Source organism: Hippocampus guttulatus, chromosome 17 (assembly GCF_054856545.1).
Source record: "Hippocampus guttulatus isolate MCC_2025c chromosome 17, RoL_Hgut_1.0, whole genome shotgun sequence".
In the NCBI taxonomy this organism is placed as follows: domain Eukaryota; kingdom Metazoa; phylum Chordata; class Actinopteri; order Syngnathiformes; family Syngnathidae; genus Hippocampus; species Hippocampus guttulatus.
The window spans coordinates 5,772,538-5,786,421 of record NC_141277.1 but is presented as its reverse complement, the minus strand read 5'-3'; the positions used below and the strand labels follow the sequence as shown (position 1 = coordinate 5,786,421).

General features: G+C 45.0%; 2 protein-coding genes across 2 annotated transcripts; one reads left to right on the top strand and one right to left on the bottom strand.

Moving 5' to 3' along the window:
• Nucleotides 1–39: 39 nt before the first annotated feature.
• On the bottom strand, nt 40–1,068 carry ora5 (olfactory receptor class A related 5). Its single transcript, XM_086135794.1, has one exon. It carries the CDS (start codon nt 1,066–1,068, stop codon nt 40–42), a length of 1,029 nt encoding a protein of 342 aa, XP_085991920.1.
• Nucleotides 727–11,446, top strand: zdhhc8a (zDHHC palmitoyltransferase 8a). The gene is made up of 10 exons (XM_086135793.1): nt 727–1,257; nt 2,300–2,729; nt 7,050–7,171; nt 7,265–7,422; nt 8,278–8,450; nt 8,543–8,645; nt 8,811–8,902; nt 9,130–9,338; nt 9,718–9,830; nt 9,934–11,446. The coding sequence occupies exons 2-10, from the start codon at nt 2,608–2,610 to the stop codon at nt 11,014–11,016; spliced, it is 2,175 nt and encodes a 724-aa protein (XP_085991919.1). The 5' UTR covers nt 727–1,257; nt 2,300–2,607; the 3' UTR covers nt 11,017–11,446.
• Nucleotides 11,447–13,884: the final 2,438 nt, after the last annotated feature.

The following is a 13,884-nucleotide window of genomic DNA, read 5'->3' as shown; positions in this document are numbered from 1 at the left end:
AAAAACAAGGTCGAAGCCGCTGTTACAATGCAAAGCTTTCTATCTTTTGTATGAGCATGTAAGCTTTTTGACTCCGTGCAGGAAAATGTAGGGGATGATGCAGGTGTAGGAGGCTGCAATGTAGCTGGCCACCTCCACCATCAGTAAGGAGGTGTGGAAGTTGTTGGTGATGCGGAGCAGCAGATGAGTCAGCCAGCACACCAGGAATACACTGGCAACCGCCACCACGCTCTTGGCAGCACGCACTTGGGAGCTGGTGTTGGTCTTCCCCAAGTTCACCTTGGACAGTTTGGGTGGAGCTCCGCAGGCGTTTCGAGTATCTGGACAGGAAACTGAGGCGGGCGTGCCCATGTAGACGTGGTTTGATGAGGTGGCGCTCGGCCTGGAAGCCGTCCTGGCGGCTCCTTCAAGAGCTTCATCCTTGTCAAGTTCAGCGTTTCGATTCCGGATCCGCTGCTGGTTCTTCATTAACGTCACCACGATCTGACCGCTGGCGAACAGCAACCCGGCGAGAGGAAGGGCGTTAGCCAGCGTCAGGTAGAAGACCTCGTATGTCTGTCTGGAGAAGTCATCCGGAAAGACGTCCACGCAGTCCTCCTCGCTTTCGTTGGTCACCTTCACGCGCACGAAGAAAAAGTGCGGCACGCTGAAGGCCAAAGCCGTGGCCCAGCTGCCGGCCAGCAGGCCCAGGACGAGGCCCACGTTGTCCAGCTTGACGGGGGCGCCGCCCCGTTTCAGGGAGCCCACCAACTTCTGGTGCCAAAAGGCGCTAATGAAAAAGGTGGTGAAGATGCTGCTGGTCTCCGACAGGTCAGCGCAGAAGCGGAAGACGCCGCAGAAAGTCTCCCCCATGAACCAGTGGCCGGCGAAGTCGGCGATGGTGTCGGGGAGGTCCACCAGGTAGTTGGTGATGAGGTTGGAGACTGCCAGGTTGACGAAGAGCACGTCGTTGGTGCAGATGCCAGATTTGGAAGGGATGGCGCTGATGGCCAACCAATTATTCCCGACGATCCCCGCCAGGAACATGAGCGCTCGGATAATGGATTCAACCAACTCCTCAGTGTCCATGATTGCAAAACAGCCGCTGACGAATGTCTCGGAAGGATGGATTGATGACGAATCAGACCTTTAGGACTTTTATGGATGAGCAGGAGTCACCCCCGCACCAATCAGACTTTAGAACAGCTTTTACCCGAGGGAGCCTCATTGTGTGATGACAAGGTGTTGAGCTTCATGTCATCTGGTTACGAAGTTGAGGTAAACCATCAAAACATGGAAGAATGTTAAAAGTGGGTCACATTTGGCCAATTGTCTTGTATGGCAGGAACAGCATGGCTTTCTCTTCTGGTGTAAATTAATCAAAAGCACTGACCTACATCCACAGCTTAAATTCAAATTGTTCACTTAATAACAGTCGCCTATGTCGTGTTTAATTCACTTGAAAGTTTATGGGTTAAATGTAACCCAAACTAGGTGTGTTAGCTAACCCAGCGCATTGGGTTGAGGATTTGACCGAGCATGTTTTTGACCCAACGGGTTTAAAAATTACCCATACGGATGAGTTGAAGTTATCAAGAAACTGGTTGCCAGGCTATCAGTGTTGCCGCGATTAAAAATAATTTCCAGCAGCTCCTATTTATTTTGTTCTTCTACTTCTCCCTCTCGTAACTTTGATGCTGTGAAGTGGGAATTTCTCCATTGTGAGACTATTAACTCATTCAGTACCAGCCAAATCTAGACCAAGTCTGAAAAGACGTTTAAAACGTCTTTGGGAGTGAATGAGTTAAAGGTTTTCTTATCTTAATTTTCTGAACAGCATTTTTCTAAGGAGTAACTTTCCCCTGTCATGGGTCGCCACAGAAAGTTGATTCCCGTTGATGGGCAAACCTCCCTGATAAGAATTTGAACACAGATTCCTGTGTTGGGCCACCGTCAGTGTTTTCCTCACATTCAATTGAATTCAACTGTAGTATTCAGCCCGCTGAAATCAAACCGGCAACCCAATCTGATGGATCACAATAAATAACCTTGCTTAAAAAAAAAAGGAACCCAAGCTCCTCAAAATTGGCAGCTACCCAAACAGGGGTTTGGGGGAAAACAACCTGGAATTTTTTTGTGTGCGTGTGAACTGTCAAAGCATCTATAATAAAAATAACAATGTGCTTGCTAAAAAGGTTTTTTTCTTTTGTAGGTTCTCAGTCAAGCAGGTCGCAGTCGTTATTCTAAGGTGTATTCTTTAAGCGGGTTTCTTCTGGGGTCATATTCAAAAGTAACAACTGTGATTTTTTTTTTTTTTTAGGTTAGTAAAAATACCACGTCGGGGGTTGCAAGAGTTGCGTGGTTTACTTTCACGTCACCCGCGAGTGAAAGCTCCACCTTCGGGCTGAGCCGGAGGCGGTGTGCGGACTGCGGTCTGGAGGCGCTCACAGGACGGCATGAATCCGGAGCGAGCGTGTCTTTCACGTCTTTCTCGCTTCATTCTTCGCTTTTCACTTTCAGCTTCCCCCCACCCCCGGACCACGTTTGAACATGTTTGTGTTGTTGTTCGAGGGACTTTCTCCGCGCGCCGTCCGGTCTGAGATTTGAGTGAAACCCGGAGAGGAACTAATGGACCGGACGGAGAGGATGGCCGACAGCGGCTCGGATTCGCTCCGAGCGTCCGCTTTCATCCCGGTGTGCACCGCCGCCTGCCTCCTGGTGGGCTCCACCTCGCTCTTCTTCGTTTTCACGTGAGTGACTCACCTTGTCTACCAGGGTAAATCCGAGTTTCACTGTTGTGTGCATTTTAACGCATTTATGACGTGAAGTTTAATGTTTTTTTTTCCTTTGGGCACTACCTCTACATACTTTTTTTTGTGGAGCAAACCAATCCCCCTATAGTGAGCAATTATACCCCCCAAAAATTGGCTTTTATATATGAATTCCATCATATATGTGAAAAACATGAACACAACTACTTTTATGAAAAACTTTGGCTTTAATTCACTTGGCTTTAATATTAATTAACACATGCACAGGATACACCAGCTAGCTTCTCTCATTCCAATTTGAAGAGAGGCAGGGGCGCCTAAAAGGGTGGCGGTAACTGTGGAGCACCAAGTCAGTTTTTTTTTTTTTTAAGCCACCCAATTTTCAAATGAGCAAAAGTATTGGAACACGTGCCCGATGGGTGTTTCTACTTGCTTCAGGTGCCATGACATCGACCCTGTGGGTTGGCTGTCAACAGGTCACGTCGAGGACTCGCTGCTATGTAGCACACTTTTTACTGATAAGACGCCTTCCCACCAGCCCGTCGGAGCCCGCATTTTTATGCAATATACGCTTTTGAACTGTGACGATTCATTCCTTGGAGGCTTATTTTGACCTATTTGTGGTGAGAGGTTGGAGAAAGTCCCCATGGGGTGTGTGTAAACTAGTTTCGGGCTGAGCATTTGGTACCTAAGTCCTCAATGATGACTTATTCCGATTTAATCCACCGCTTAATAGCATCACTGTCACATTACAATTGTAGAACCCGTCAATACTATACAAAAACATAATATAACAAGATGCAATCGTACCACGTACATCATCTGGTTCAGTACAGAGTCAAGATATATCTATCTAATATGACAAAAAGAAAAACAAATCTGAATGAATTCTCCCACTTCACCAGCTCAACTCCGTAGTGACCTTTGAACTGCCCCACTTTCCCTTTTACATATAGAGTACATTCGGGCCTTTTTACATCGGAATGTGACAGCGGGTTGGCCACGCAGGGGGATTAGGATCTCGTCGATGCCATGTGATCCCCCTCATCTGGGAAAACTTTAGTCTTTGACTTTGGCATGGTGCAGATGCAGATATAATTGCTTGAAGATTTTTGTTTAATCTGCTCATACTCACGCACTCAAATCCTTCCACCACCACCCCAGCCCCCTTTTTTTTGGACAGATGTATTTGTATGAGAAAAGTGGGCTTGTAGGGTTAATTTTTGGCTCTCCTTGCCTTCTTCCTGCTTTTGATCTGCAGTTCTTGAATTTTTTATATTTTTTTATGTGATGCCACATCCCAGCCGAAATAAAAAAGAAATAGAGAAGATAACACAGTTTTAGGGCGCACATAGACATACACATTCACACATACTGTATACACTTTGAAAGATTTGGGTCAAAGAATAACCAATCAATGGGTCAAAAAGGGACCGACTGCTACTTGGGTAAATTCGACCCAACGTTATGGGTTTGGGTTTTCAACAAAACAAACCCCAAAATTGGTTTGTTGTCTAAAGACACAAAACAAATGGGTTAAAATGACCCACGTAGTGGTTGGTCACCCACAATTGTGGTTATTTTTCACCTAACTGTTTTCAGAGTATAGTCATCAATGAAACCTATCATGGATGTTTGCATAATGTGGGAGGGAGCCCATTTTTTTCTACATGCCTCCCAGATCAAAATTTATCGACTGTGAGAGTGTGTGTGTGTGTGTGTGTGTGTGTGTGTGTGTGTGTGTGTGTGTGTGTGTGTGTGTGTGTGTGTGTGTGTGTGTGTGTGTGTGTGTCTCCAGATGGTACTTGATGAGTTTTAAAAAAATGTCAATAAAGCATTGACACAAATTTTTGCAGGATAATAATGTATGTTCTTTGAAATAGCCGCTAATATTAACCGCACAGTGTACGTATGTGTGCGTGCGTGTGTGTGTCATCCAACTGGCAGTGATGTCAATGTAAGAGTGACAGTATTTGACCAATTTGCAGTCCAACTGACTGTCTGCTGTGCCACTGACCCACTGCGGGGATGAGGGTGACGTGAGCTGCTTATACTGTGTGTGTGTGTGTGTGTGTGTGTGAGTGTGTGTGTGTGCGTGTGTGCGTGAGAGATTTAATTTCCGCCGGCCGGGCTCTTTTCATTAGGTGGCGTTTGTCTTGTTGGGGTAATGAAGTGTCCTTCTCCGTGGTCCAGATGGTCTCTGGGTGGGCCCAGCGTCGTCCGTCCGTCCTCATTGTAATCTGGTCCTCAAGAAATCAGTCCAGTGATTTGTCACATGGGCGCGACAAGATCCAATTAGGTGATCGTGGAGCACAAGGTTGCAATACAAGTCATTTGATTGGGAGCACTCAGGCCCGCTTTTCTGCTATCTAGTACTGGAGACTGCAGTACAGTATCGTAACTATCGTATCATATCTTTTCTATCTAGTATCGTCCTTTGTCCCTCTGTCTTTCTCTCAAGCAGTATTTTCAGTAACGATCGATTGTCTATCATTTCACATCTGTCTAGTATTGTATTCTAGGCGTATCTCGAGCTGTTATGCTTAGCATCATATCTAGTATTCGTCTTGTATTCAATCATAGCTCCTTTGCATTTTATCGTACTGCATTGCGTCTAGCTAGCGAGCTCGCTACCTAGCTAACAATCTTGCCGTCTACCTAGCTAGCATTATACACAGTTTTGTTTCTACAATGTTTTATAATTAATTAACTTTATAATGCAGTGAAATAATTATGCTTGATTAATTAATTCCCTTTTACAATTGTGATGTAATGAAGTAGTTTTTTTTTTTTTTTGGAATGGACAAATGCATTCCCAAAAGTTAAATGAGCAATGATGTATGTTGTATATATGTTGCACTGTATGATACAGGATATCCGGCGGTGCCGGCGATCAACTGAGGATTCCACAATCGACTGTCAGAAAGGGCCTGTAATCCAGAGTTGATAATCCGGTGGGGGGGGGGGGGGGATTAGTGGGTTTGCATCTGGCATGGCATCAGCAATGGGGACCCCTCCCCCACTGCTTTACCCCACCATTACTCACCTCACCACCCACATATCACCCATGCTCACTTGTGCTTGATGCAGCGCTACTCACTAAACAGTACGGAAACTTTTATGAGTGAGTGTACTTGTCATTTTGAATATTTTTGATGAAGTTCATTCATCTCAATCTGCATGATGAACATTCCCGGAGGTCCTTTCGTATTCCCATTGTGTAACCTGATTACTCAGATCGGCCGTATAATCTCACACGGCGGTGACATCATCAAAGCACCGTGCACTTTCATGTCCACGGCACAATAAAACAGTGGGCAATACAGTACACTGTTGTTTTCCTTATTTTGAATCTGACCATTTAAGACATAAAAGCACCACAATAAGCAATTAGCATATAATCAACAGATTAATCTCCAGTGAAAATAATTGTGTCGCCGCACCCGGAGGGACCCCCGTCCCTTGGTAATCCTCCTGATGTGGGAGCAGTGATGAACATGCAGTAATACTCGCTTATCTTTCACTGTAAACAATTACTTTTGGGATCCGGCGCTGCTGCCGTGGGAATAAACGGGATGAAGATCATCCCCCTTTAAAGTCTGTTGTGTGTGGACCTGATTTGCGTTAACCTCAACCTGAGCGGGGATGGATACACATGAAGCACACTTTTGTCAACACACTGTGCGGGGAAATGATTTTTATTTGGGCCGGATAGCATGTTGGATTCTGGGGGGAAAAAAGCACTTCCGTGTCAACCAGTTTTGTATCCTGATGTCTGTTTATTGCGGTGCATGTCTTGAAAATTTGGGCAAAGTCTGCCTGATTTAACTTTTTCCATAGTGTGCCGGATGGAGCAAAAATAACACACCAATTTTTACTTGTGTTGTGGTGAACATTGTATGTTTAATGCGGTGCATGGTTTAAAAAAAAATAGAATGAGATTGCCTGTCCAAACTTTCACTTTTGGCTGTATCGCGTGCTGGATGCAGTTAAAACGCTTTGATATTTGTCACTTTTGTGATTTTCATCTCCGTTTTGTGACAAGTTAAAACATATTTTGATGATCTCAAGGTGCCCAATACCCTGGTCAAAGTGTTTTAGGATTAAATGAGGTGTGCAATGTGGCTTTAAAAGATGGGGTAAGGCTAGCTGTCCAACCATTGTCCAACATGCACTGGATTCAGCAAAAAGGAAAATCACTTGTATCCTGGAGAAAATGTCTTATGAAAATTAAAAAAAAATAAATAAATAAAATTAAACATCTGGGCAAATGATTCTTATTTTTGTGTGAATTTGCAGATGCCCGTGGCTGGCAGTGTCCATCTGCCCTGCCGTGCCGCCGTGCTGCGCCGTCCTTTTCCTTTTTGTGTTGGCCAACTTCACCATGGCGACGTTTATGGACGCTGGCATCCTTCCGATGGGTGAGGGAACAACTTGATGGAAATTCCAACTGTGGCGTCGTAAATTATATCGCATTCTCTATCTTTTTTTTTTTCTTTCTTTCTAACCGGCAGCCAGCGACGATGAAGACAAGGACGACGAGTTCCGCGCGCCCCTCTACAAGAACGTGGACGTGAGGGGCGTCCAAGTGCGGATGAAGTGGTGTGCTTCCTGTCACTTCTACAGGCCGCCGCGATGCTCGCACTGCAGCGTATGCGATCGCTGCGTGGAGGTCGGTCATATTTATCGAATCTAGTATCAGATCGCTTAACATCCTATCCTATCACTTATCGACGTAATGTCTACAATATCAGTCTACAGATATATCAATCCATTTAATGATTGTAATCATGTTTTCAAATGATGAGTGTCCGAGTATTTTCATGAGTGCCCTACGAACAACAGGGGTCAATCCAAAATGTGTACTGGCTTTTGAAAATGGAGGACATAGGTGGTAGAATGGACATGAATTATTTTTTTTAAGATGTGAGGTAGGTGCAGTAGACTCATATTATTGTTGGGGGGGGGGGGCAGTCAAGAAAAAAGATTTCTGTTGTGAATGACGGGCAGAACATCATGAGAGAGAGAGAGAGAGAGAGAGAGAGAGAGAGGGGTCATTCATCAGGTTAATCCTTTGCTCTCGTATTTGAAGCCTCTCTGGAAATTCAATTTCTCAGAGTTGGGATGGTGATATTAAAAAAAAAAAAATAATAATAATATATATATTGGATTTTCCATCCTCCAAAATTTGGAGAGAAGTAAATATGTATCCAGAGACACATCATGGTTTTTCCCCCTAAACATTTCCAACAGTTTTCAAGTGTCTCTAATGCAAGCCCACATCAAAAAAATAAATACATAAATAAATATATATATATAATTTGCTTTAACTTTTAAAATGGCATTTATGATATAAATGGCAAACAAAGGATTTTTTTTGGCTTGTAAAATGACAACTTGAAATGTAAAATGTGGTATTTTCCCCTTTCTTATTTGTCTTTTAAATGACAACCTCTTTCTTGTTTACAAGCCGTTCACAAGTTAACGTCTTCTTTTATTTATTTTTTTTGTGCCGCTCACCGCGCAGGATTTTGACCACCACTGCCCGTGGGTGAACAACTGCATCGGGCGGCGCAACTACCGCTACTTCTTCCTCTTCCTGTTGTCCCTCACCGGTCACATGGTTTGCGTGTTCAGCCTGGGCCTCGTCTTCGTGCTTCACCACACCGACCAGCTGTGGAAGCTGCACTGCACCGTCACGTATCCTTCCTGCAAGCGCACGGAGAAGAAGTCGAGTCATTCCTTACCTCACTTTGAGCTTCTTTTTGTTCCTCAACATCGTTCCCAAACAGTTTGGTCGTGATCAGCATATCGGGCCTGTTTCTCCTTCCCGTTCTGGGCCTGACGGGCTTCCATCTATTCCTGGTTTCGCGGGGACGCACCACCAATGAACAAGTCAGTAGCATATTGTTGTGTGGGCTGGAAACAATAGTCGACTGCCCCCAATTTATCAAAATTATCAACTCAAGCCTGATCTGGACTACTCTGTAAAAAGCACAAACTTGTATTTTTGTGGGGGCTAAATGTCGTGGCTCGTTTGTGTTTTTGATAATCCCTCAGGTCACGGGGAAATTTCAGGGAGGAGCGAATCCATTCACTCGAGGTTGCTGTAACAATCTGGAGTACCTGGTGTGCAGTCCCATCTCTCCGAGGTAAGACACATCACCCTTCAAAATGCGGCTGACATTTATTCTGTCATATTTCAATTGACATTTTTAGGCCCATACTAATTCAGGTAGATTTTTTTTTTTACGTTTGCGCCGATTCTGAGTCTCCCTGTTTATTTTTTCTTCTGTAGTGCATCAGGGTTTCATAATAAAGTAAATCAGTAAAATGGTGGCCCGCCTTCAAATTATGAGATCATCTTTGTGATCACCAGGTACTCGGCCAGGCCTCGCAAGAAGTCTGTGATCCACATTCAGCCTCCCTTCCTGAGACCGGAGCTTGACAGGCAGCTGTCCGTCAAAGTGAGCGACAACGGCAAACACAGCAGAGCCTCCGCCGGACCAGATCCTCAGAAAAGTCCGCCCCCGTTGCCGCCCAAACCAGAACACGGGCTGCTGAAAAGTCACCTCGCCGTCATGGAAGGTACAAGACCACCAAGACCGATAGTCCTGCACAATGATGTTGATTATAAAATGGACTGACAGTTTGTTGCTTTTTGTAGGCGTAAAAAGCAGGATTGAAAATGTTTTTTTATATTCAATATTCTTCAGCTAAAACTAGAAAATACTGTTTTCATTCTTCTTTCAAACGTACACAGTGCTGCAATCTAGTGATCGACAGTGAAATTACACCTAAAATAAATGGGAGGCAGGTCATAATAGTTTTATTCGAAGCCATTTATGTGACATGGAAGAAAAAACACCCCTTCGCATTCCCTCGCAAGCCAATCCAAGATACAGTACATTATTTGCGGTTAATAAATTATTATTTACAGTTCTTTTTTTTCCCTTCCCTTCTTCAGAGATGGGTCACCACACCAAATCTATTATCCCCGTCTCCATTCCCACTGTGCCTCAGCTGCGACCAGTCCTGGAGGCGATATCCCGAGGATCGTCGCCCATTCCTCCGGAGCAGGTGCTCATCTGTCCATTTTCTCTACCATTTATCCTCATTTGCGTTGCTAATGACTTTGGCGAGATTGCTGCTGTCTAAGTAGTATTGTCTGTGTAATTTGTAGCTGCTGAAGACCTCAGAGCCAGCGGGAGACAGCAAAGGTCCGGACCTCCGCTTGGACACCAATGGAAGCCCCTTGAAGGGAGCCTTGCCCCCTTCCTTGTCTCCCTTGCAGACTGCGACCCTCTCCGGGGCCATGACGCTCAGCTCGCGTTCGCTCAGCCTGAAACATGGCGGCCGCCACATGATGGCCAAGTCGCAGGCCAACCACAGCGGCGGCAGTAGCAGCTCTTACGACAACCTCGTCTCCACGGCAGACCCCCTGGGTCACCCCCACAGAGGAGCGCCCGCAGTGGGCTACTTCATGAGCCTGGGTCCGGATGTCAGCGCGGTGCAGCGTGGCCCTCACACTTACAGCCCAGTCTTTGTGGGCGTCGCCCGGCAATCTCCTCAAACCAGAGAGTTGTCGCCTTCACTGCAGGGTCTCTCGTCCCGAGACCCCTCCCCTTCATTCCCGGGGTTCATGCAAAGAGAGCCTTCGGCTGCTTTTCAGGGCCTCATGTCCAGGGATCTCACTCCAGCGGGTCTGCCCATGAAGACCCAAAGTCTTCGAGACAGCCTCCGGGATGTGAGTTTGACTCCTCAGAAGTCCGCCGCACCCGCCGCGTCGTCACGTTTCGATGGCCTCTCCAAAGCTCTCATCGCATCCATTCACGAGCAGCGCGAGATAGAAGAGAGGGAGCGGATGCTGCGCTTTCACATTCCATCCCAAGCCCTGTACGGACCGGACGCCTGCGTTTACGACATTCCCTGCCGGCGCAGTCTACCGCCGGACCCCGGACGACCGCAGGGTACTCGGGGACCAACCCCGCCGGCGTACGGCTCCCGGGAGTTCCTCCTGAGCACTGGCGTTCTGGGTTACGGCCCCAGGACGTCGCCCCTCTCCGGCTCGTCCACGTCATCGCTCGCCCGAGGATCCAAAGCACGCTCCTCCTCGCCAGGCCGCTGCCCCTCCGAAAGACCGCCAGTCTCTCCCGCCACATGCACTCTACCCCGTTTACCCTCCTCCTCCACTCCTCCTTATGCACTCTATGGGACAACGAAACGCTCCTCGCTCACCACCTCCTCCGAGGGGAAGGACTCGTGAGTCGCGGGTCCTCTCGCCCCGGGAGCTGTAAAGCACAGCGGTACCTGAATTTGCAAGTTTATTTCGTTCTGTTAACAAGCTCGTGACATCAATCACCCTGAAAACAACACGTTCCATTGAAATGAATGGAGAACTGCAGAAATTAATTTCATCCTTTCCAGGTTCCCGCCCAAAAGAAGGTTTCTTCAATCAATCATCTGTGCAGTATTTGTACGTGAAGAAAGAGCATCAGATAATGTGTCAGTTTGACTGTAAAAAGGTTATTCACTGGATAAAATTAACCCAAAAACCCTTCAATGTGTGCGCCTTCAATACAGTGAGAATGCAATCTTTTTTTAATGTGTTTTGATATTGCTTTTTTTTTGGTTGTCTCCCAATCCGTACACGTTGATAGTTGTTTATATGAATAATAAAAATATTTTGTAACTGACTTTTTATGTTTTATTTTTCTAGTGTGATTGAAGTCAGTTGAGTCACTATTATCTTTGTAAAAGCAAAGTTATTGATTCATCTCTCCTGTTGGATCTCAGGTGTACCTGTGAGACTGAATTGTAGTGAGAAAACAATAAATATGTTCAATTTATCTAAAATTAAGTTCCGAATAAATGATAATATTTTTTGGTATTTATTTAGGACAGAGGGATGATAAAAAAAAACACAATTATATGCAAGATGATAACTCGTGTTTTGGTGGAGTTTTAAAATTTGTCATTTGGTTCCCTCTAGCGGACATTTCAGAGAATGTCTTGCGTTGTCCAAATAGCCATAAAATAATGTGCCACCGCAAAACAACGTTCATAAAAAATATTGTCTTTCTCCTCCATAAAAACGATTAATACTGCTGCTTACTGAGTTATCTATGGTAGTTTCGAAAGCCTTCTACGTTTGTCTGTATTATACTACCCATGGTAGTATAATACAGTAAATTGCACATACCAGAAGGAGTAGCAATGAATTAATCATGATGCACAAACTGTTGAATTGCTTACATTCTATCAAGTACGATATAATAGAGTACAAGATAATAGAATGCAGTTGTTATGTTGTTTATTTGTGTGTGTGTGTGTGTGGGGGGGGGGGAGGGGGTGATGGCTCCACTTCACCCTAATGAAGACAACTGGTCTAGAAAATGGATTAATGAATAAGTTATCGACAAATGTAGGTGTTTTTTTTTCAATGTAACTTCTGAATTTCATCCTCAATATCGCACAGTAGGAATATTGACTTCATATTCAGCCCCCCCCAAACCATCTTTGGTTTTCCTAACAAGTCCTCCTCCCCTAGCCCCCTCAAAAGTACGTAGATGCCTCCTGCTGACCTAGATTTGGGCGGCTGACTGCCTTGCTCAGGGCTCATTGATATGCTTGATTGTCACCCCCCCCCCCCCCCCCCGCAACTCCTCTCCCCCACCAAACAACGCGGCGCTGCATTAAAGGCTCGTTTGGATGCTACACAGTTTTTCAAATCAACGCAAATAACACCAAAAAAGATCCAACAAGTTGACAGCGGTCATATATTCCCCCCCCCCCCCCCCCCCCAACCTAAAATATACAGGGAGACCGTTTGGTGCGTTCAAGGCCAACCGTGACCTTCTGCAGTGTTAATAAATATGCAGCAGTGGCCTCATATGAAAGTGCACACTCACTGATTGTTGTGTGAGCGCGAGTGTGCGTGTGAGCGCGAGTGTGCGTGTGTGTGTGTTCACTGGAGTCAGCCTCAGTTCTTCATGCCAGCCTGAACACAACAGAGCGGGGCACTTTGTATGGGTTTTTTGTGTGCGTGTGTGTGTGTTGGTTTAATTAGGACAAAATCTGCACTGAGGAAAAAAAGAATGAGAAAGACTCTGCAGAGTCTGTGTGGGTTTTACATCGGCATTCAACTGATGATATGCACTTTGCTTTAGTCATTCACTGGCAGGATTTTTATTATGTTTCACCCGGCACTATAGACACAATCTGAGACAATATGATACTGGATAGATAGATCGATGTAAGACGCATATTTATACATGATACGATACGATAAAAAGCAGTCCAATGTGATACTAAGTAGAAATAGTAAATAGATATGAAAGGTTGGATATGATACATAGACATAGAACAACAGCTAGCTAGCTAATTAGCTCGCTAGCTCGGTAGGTAGCTAGCTAGATAATTTAGATTTCCATTCGTCTTTTGTCTTTATTTCATAGCATATGTCTTGGCTGGCTGTGTGGCTTCAAGACGTTTCTCCATTTTTTGCTTTTGTTTTTGTTTTTTTGGTCAGATTTCAGCTTCTATGTGTTCCCATGTAAATGTAATTTGCCCATGGTATTAATATTTCCAATTTAGATTTTTGGGGGCAATTTATGTGCAGCAGGTATGTGCGCTACCGCTAATTTACACAGACAGGCAGGAGCAAAGAAAGGAGTTCTGCTGCATCTGCATCAGCATCTCTGGTAAGTATGAGGTGTTTTATTATTGATTTTAGTTTTACATTGACAAATATTGATGGTATCCTGTGTTGTAGTGTAAAGGTCTGGAGGTGATGTATTGGAAGGTAAATGGTAACTGTGTTTCATGATTTAGTAAAAATGGTATTCATTCTCAAAGAGGCAAAATACCTCGGTCTCTCTTTTTTTTCTTAATTCTAAATCCATGCGTTATTATATGGTGTTTGTGTGCTATTTTGCAATGTGATCGTGTTATGAGGAGGTGGATTAGGTCACTTAAATCCTCACTCAAGGCCCCTGAAACTCAGCGTCCGCAACTGGATAGATCAAATACTAATATGCTTTTTTCGTCTTATCAAAAGAATTTGTTTCGATTTGCCAAATGATGACAATGAATAGTGCAGTGCAGACTGCGAGCAGCAAAAGGCAAACTGCAG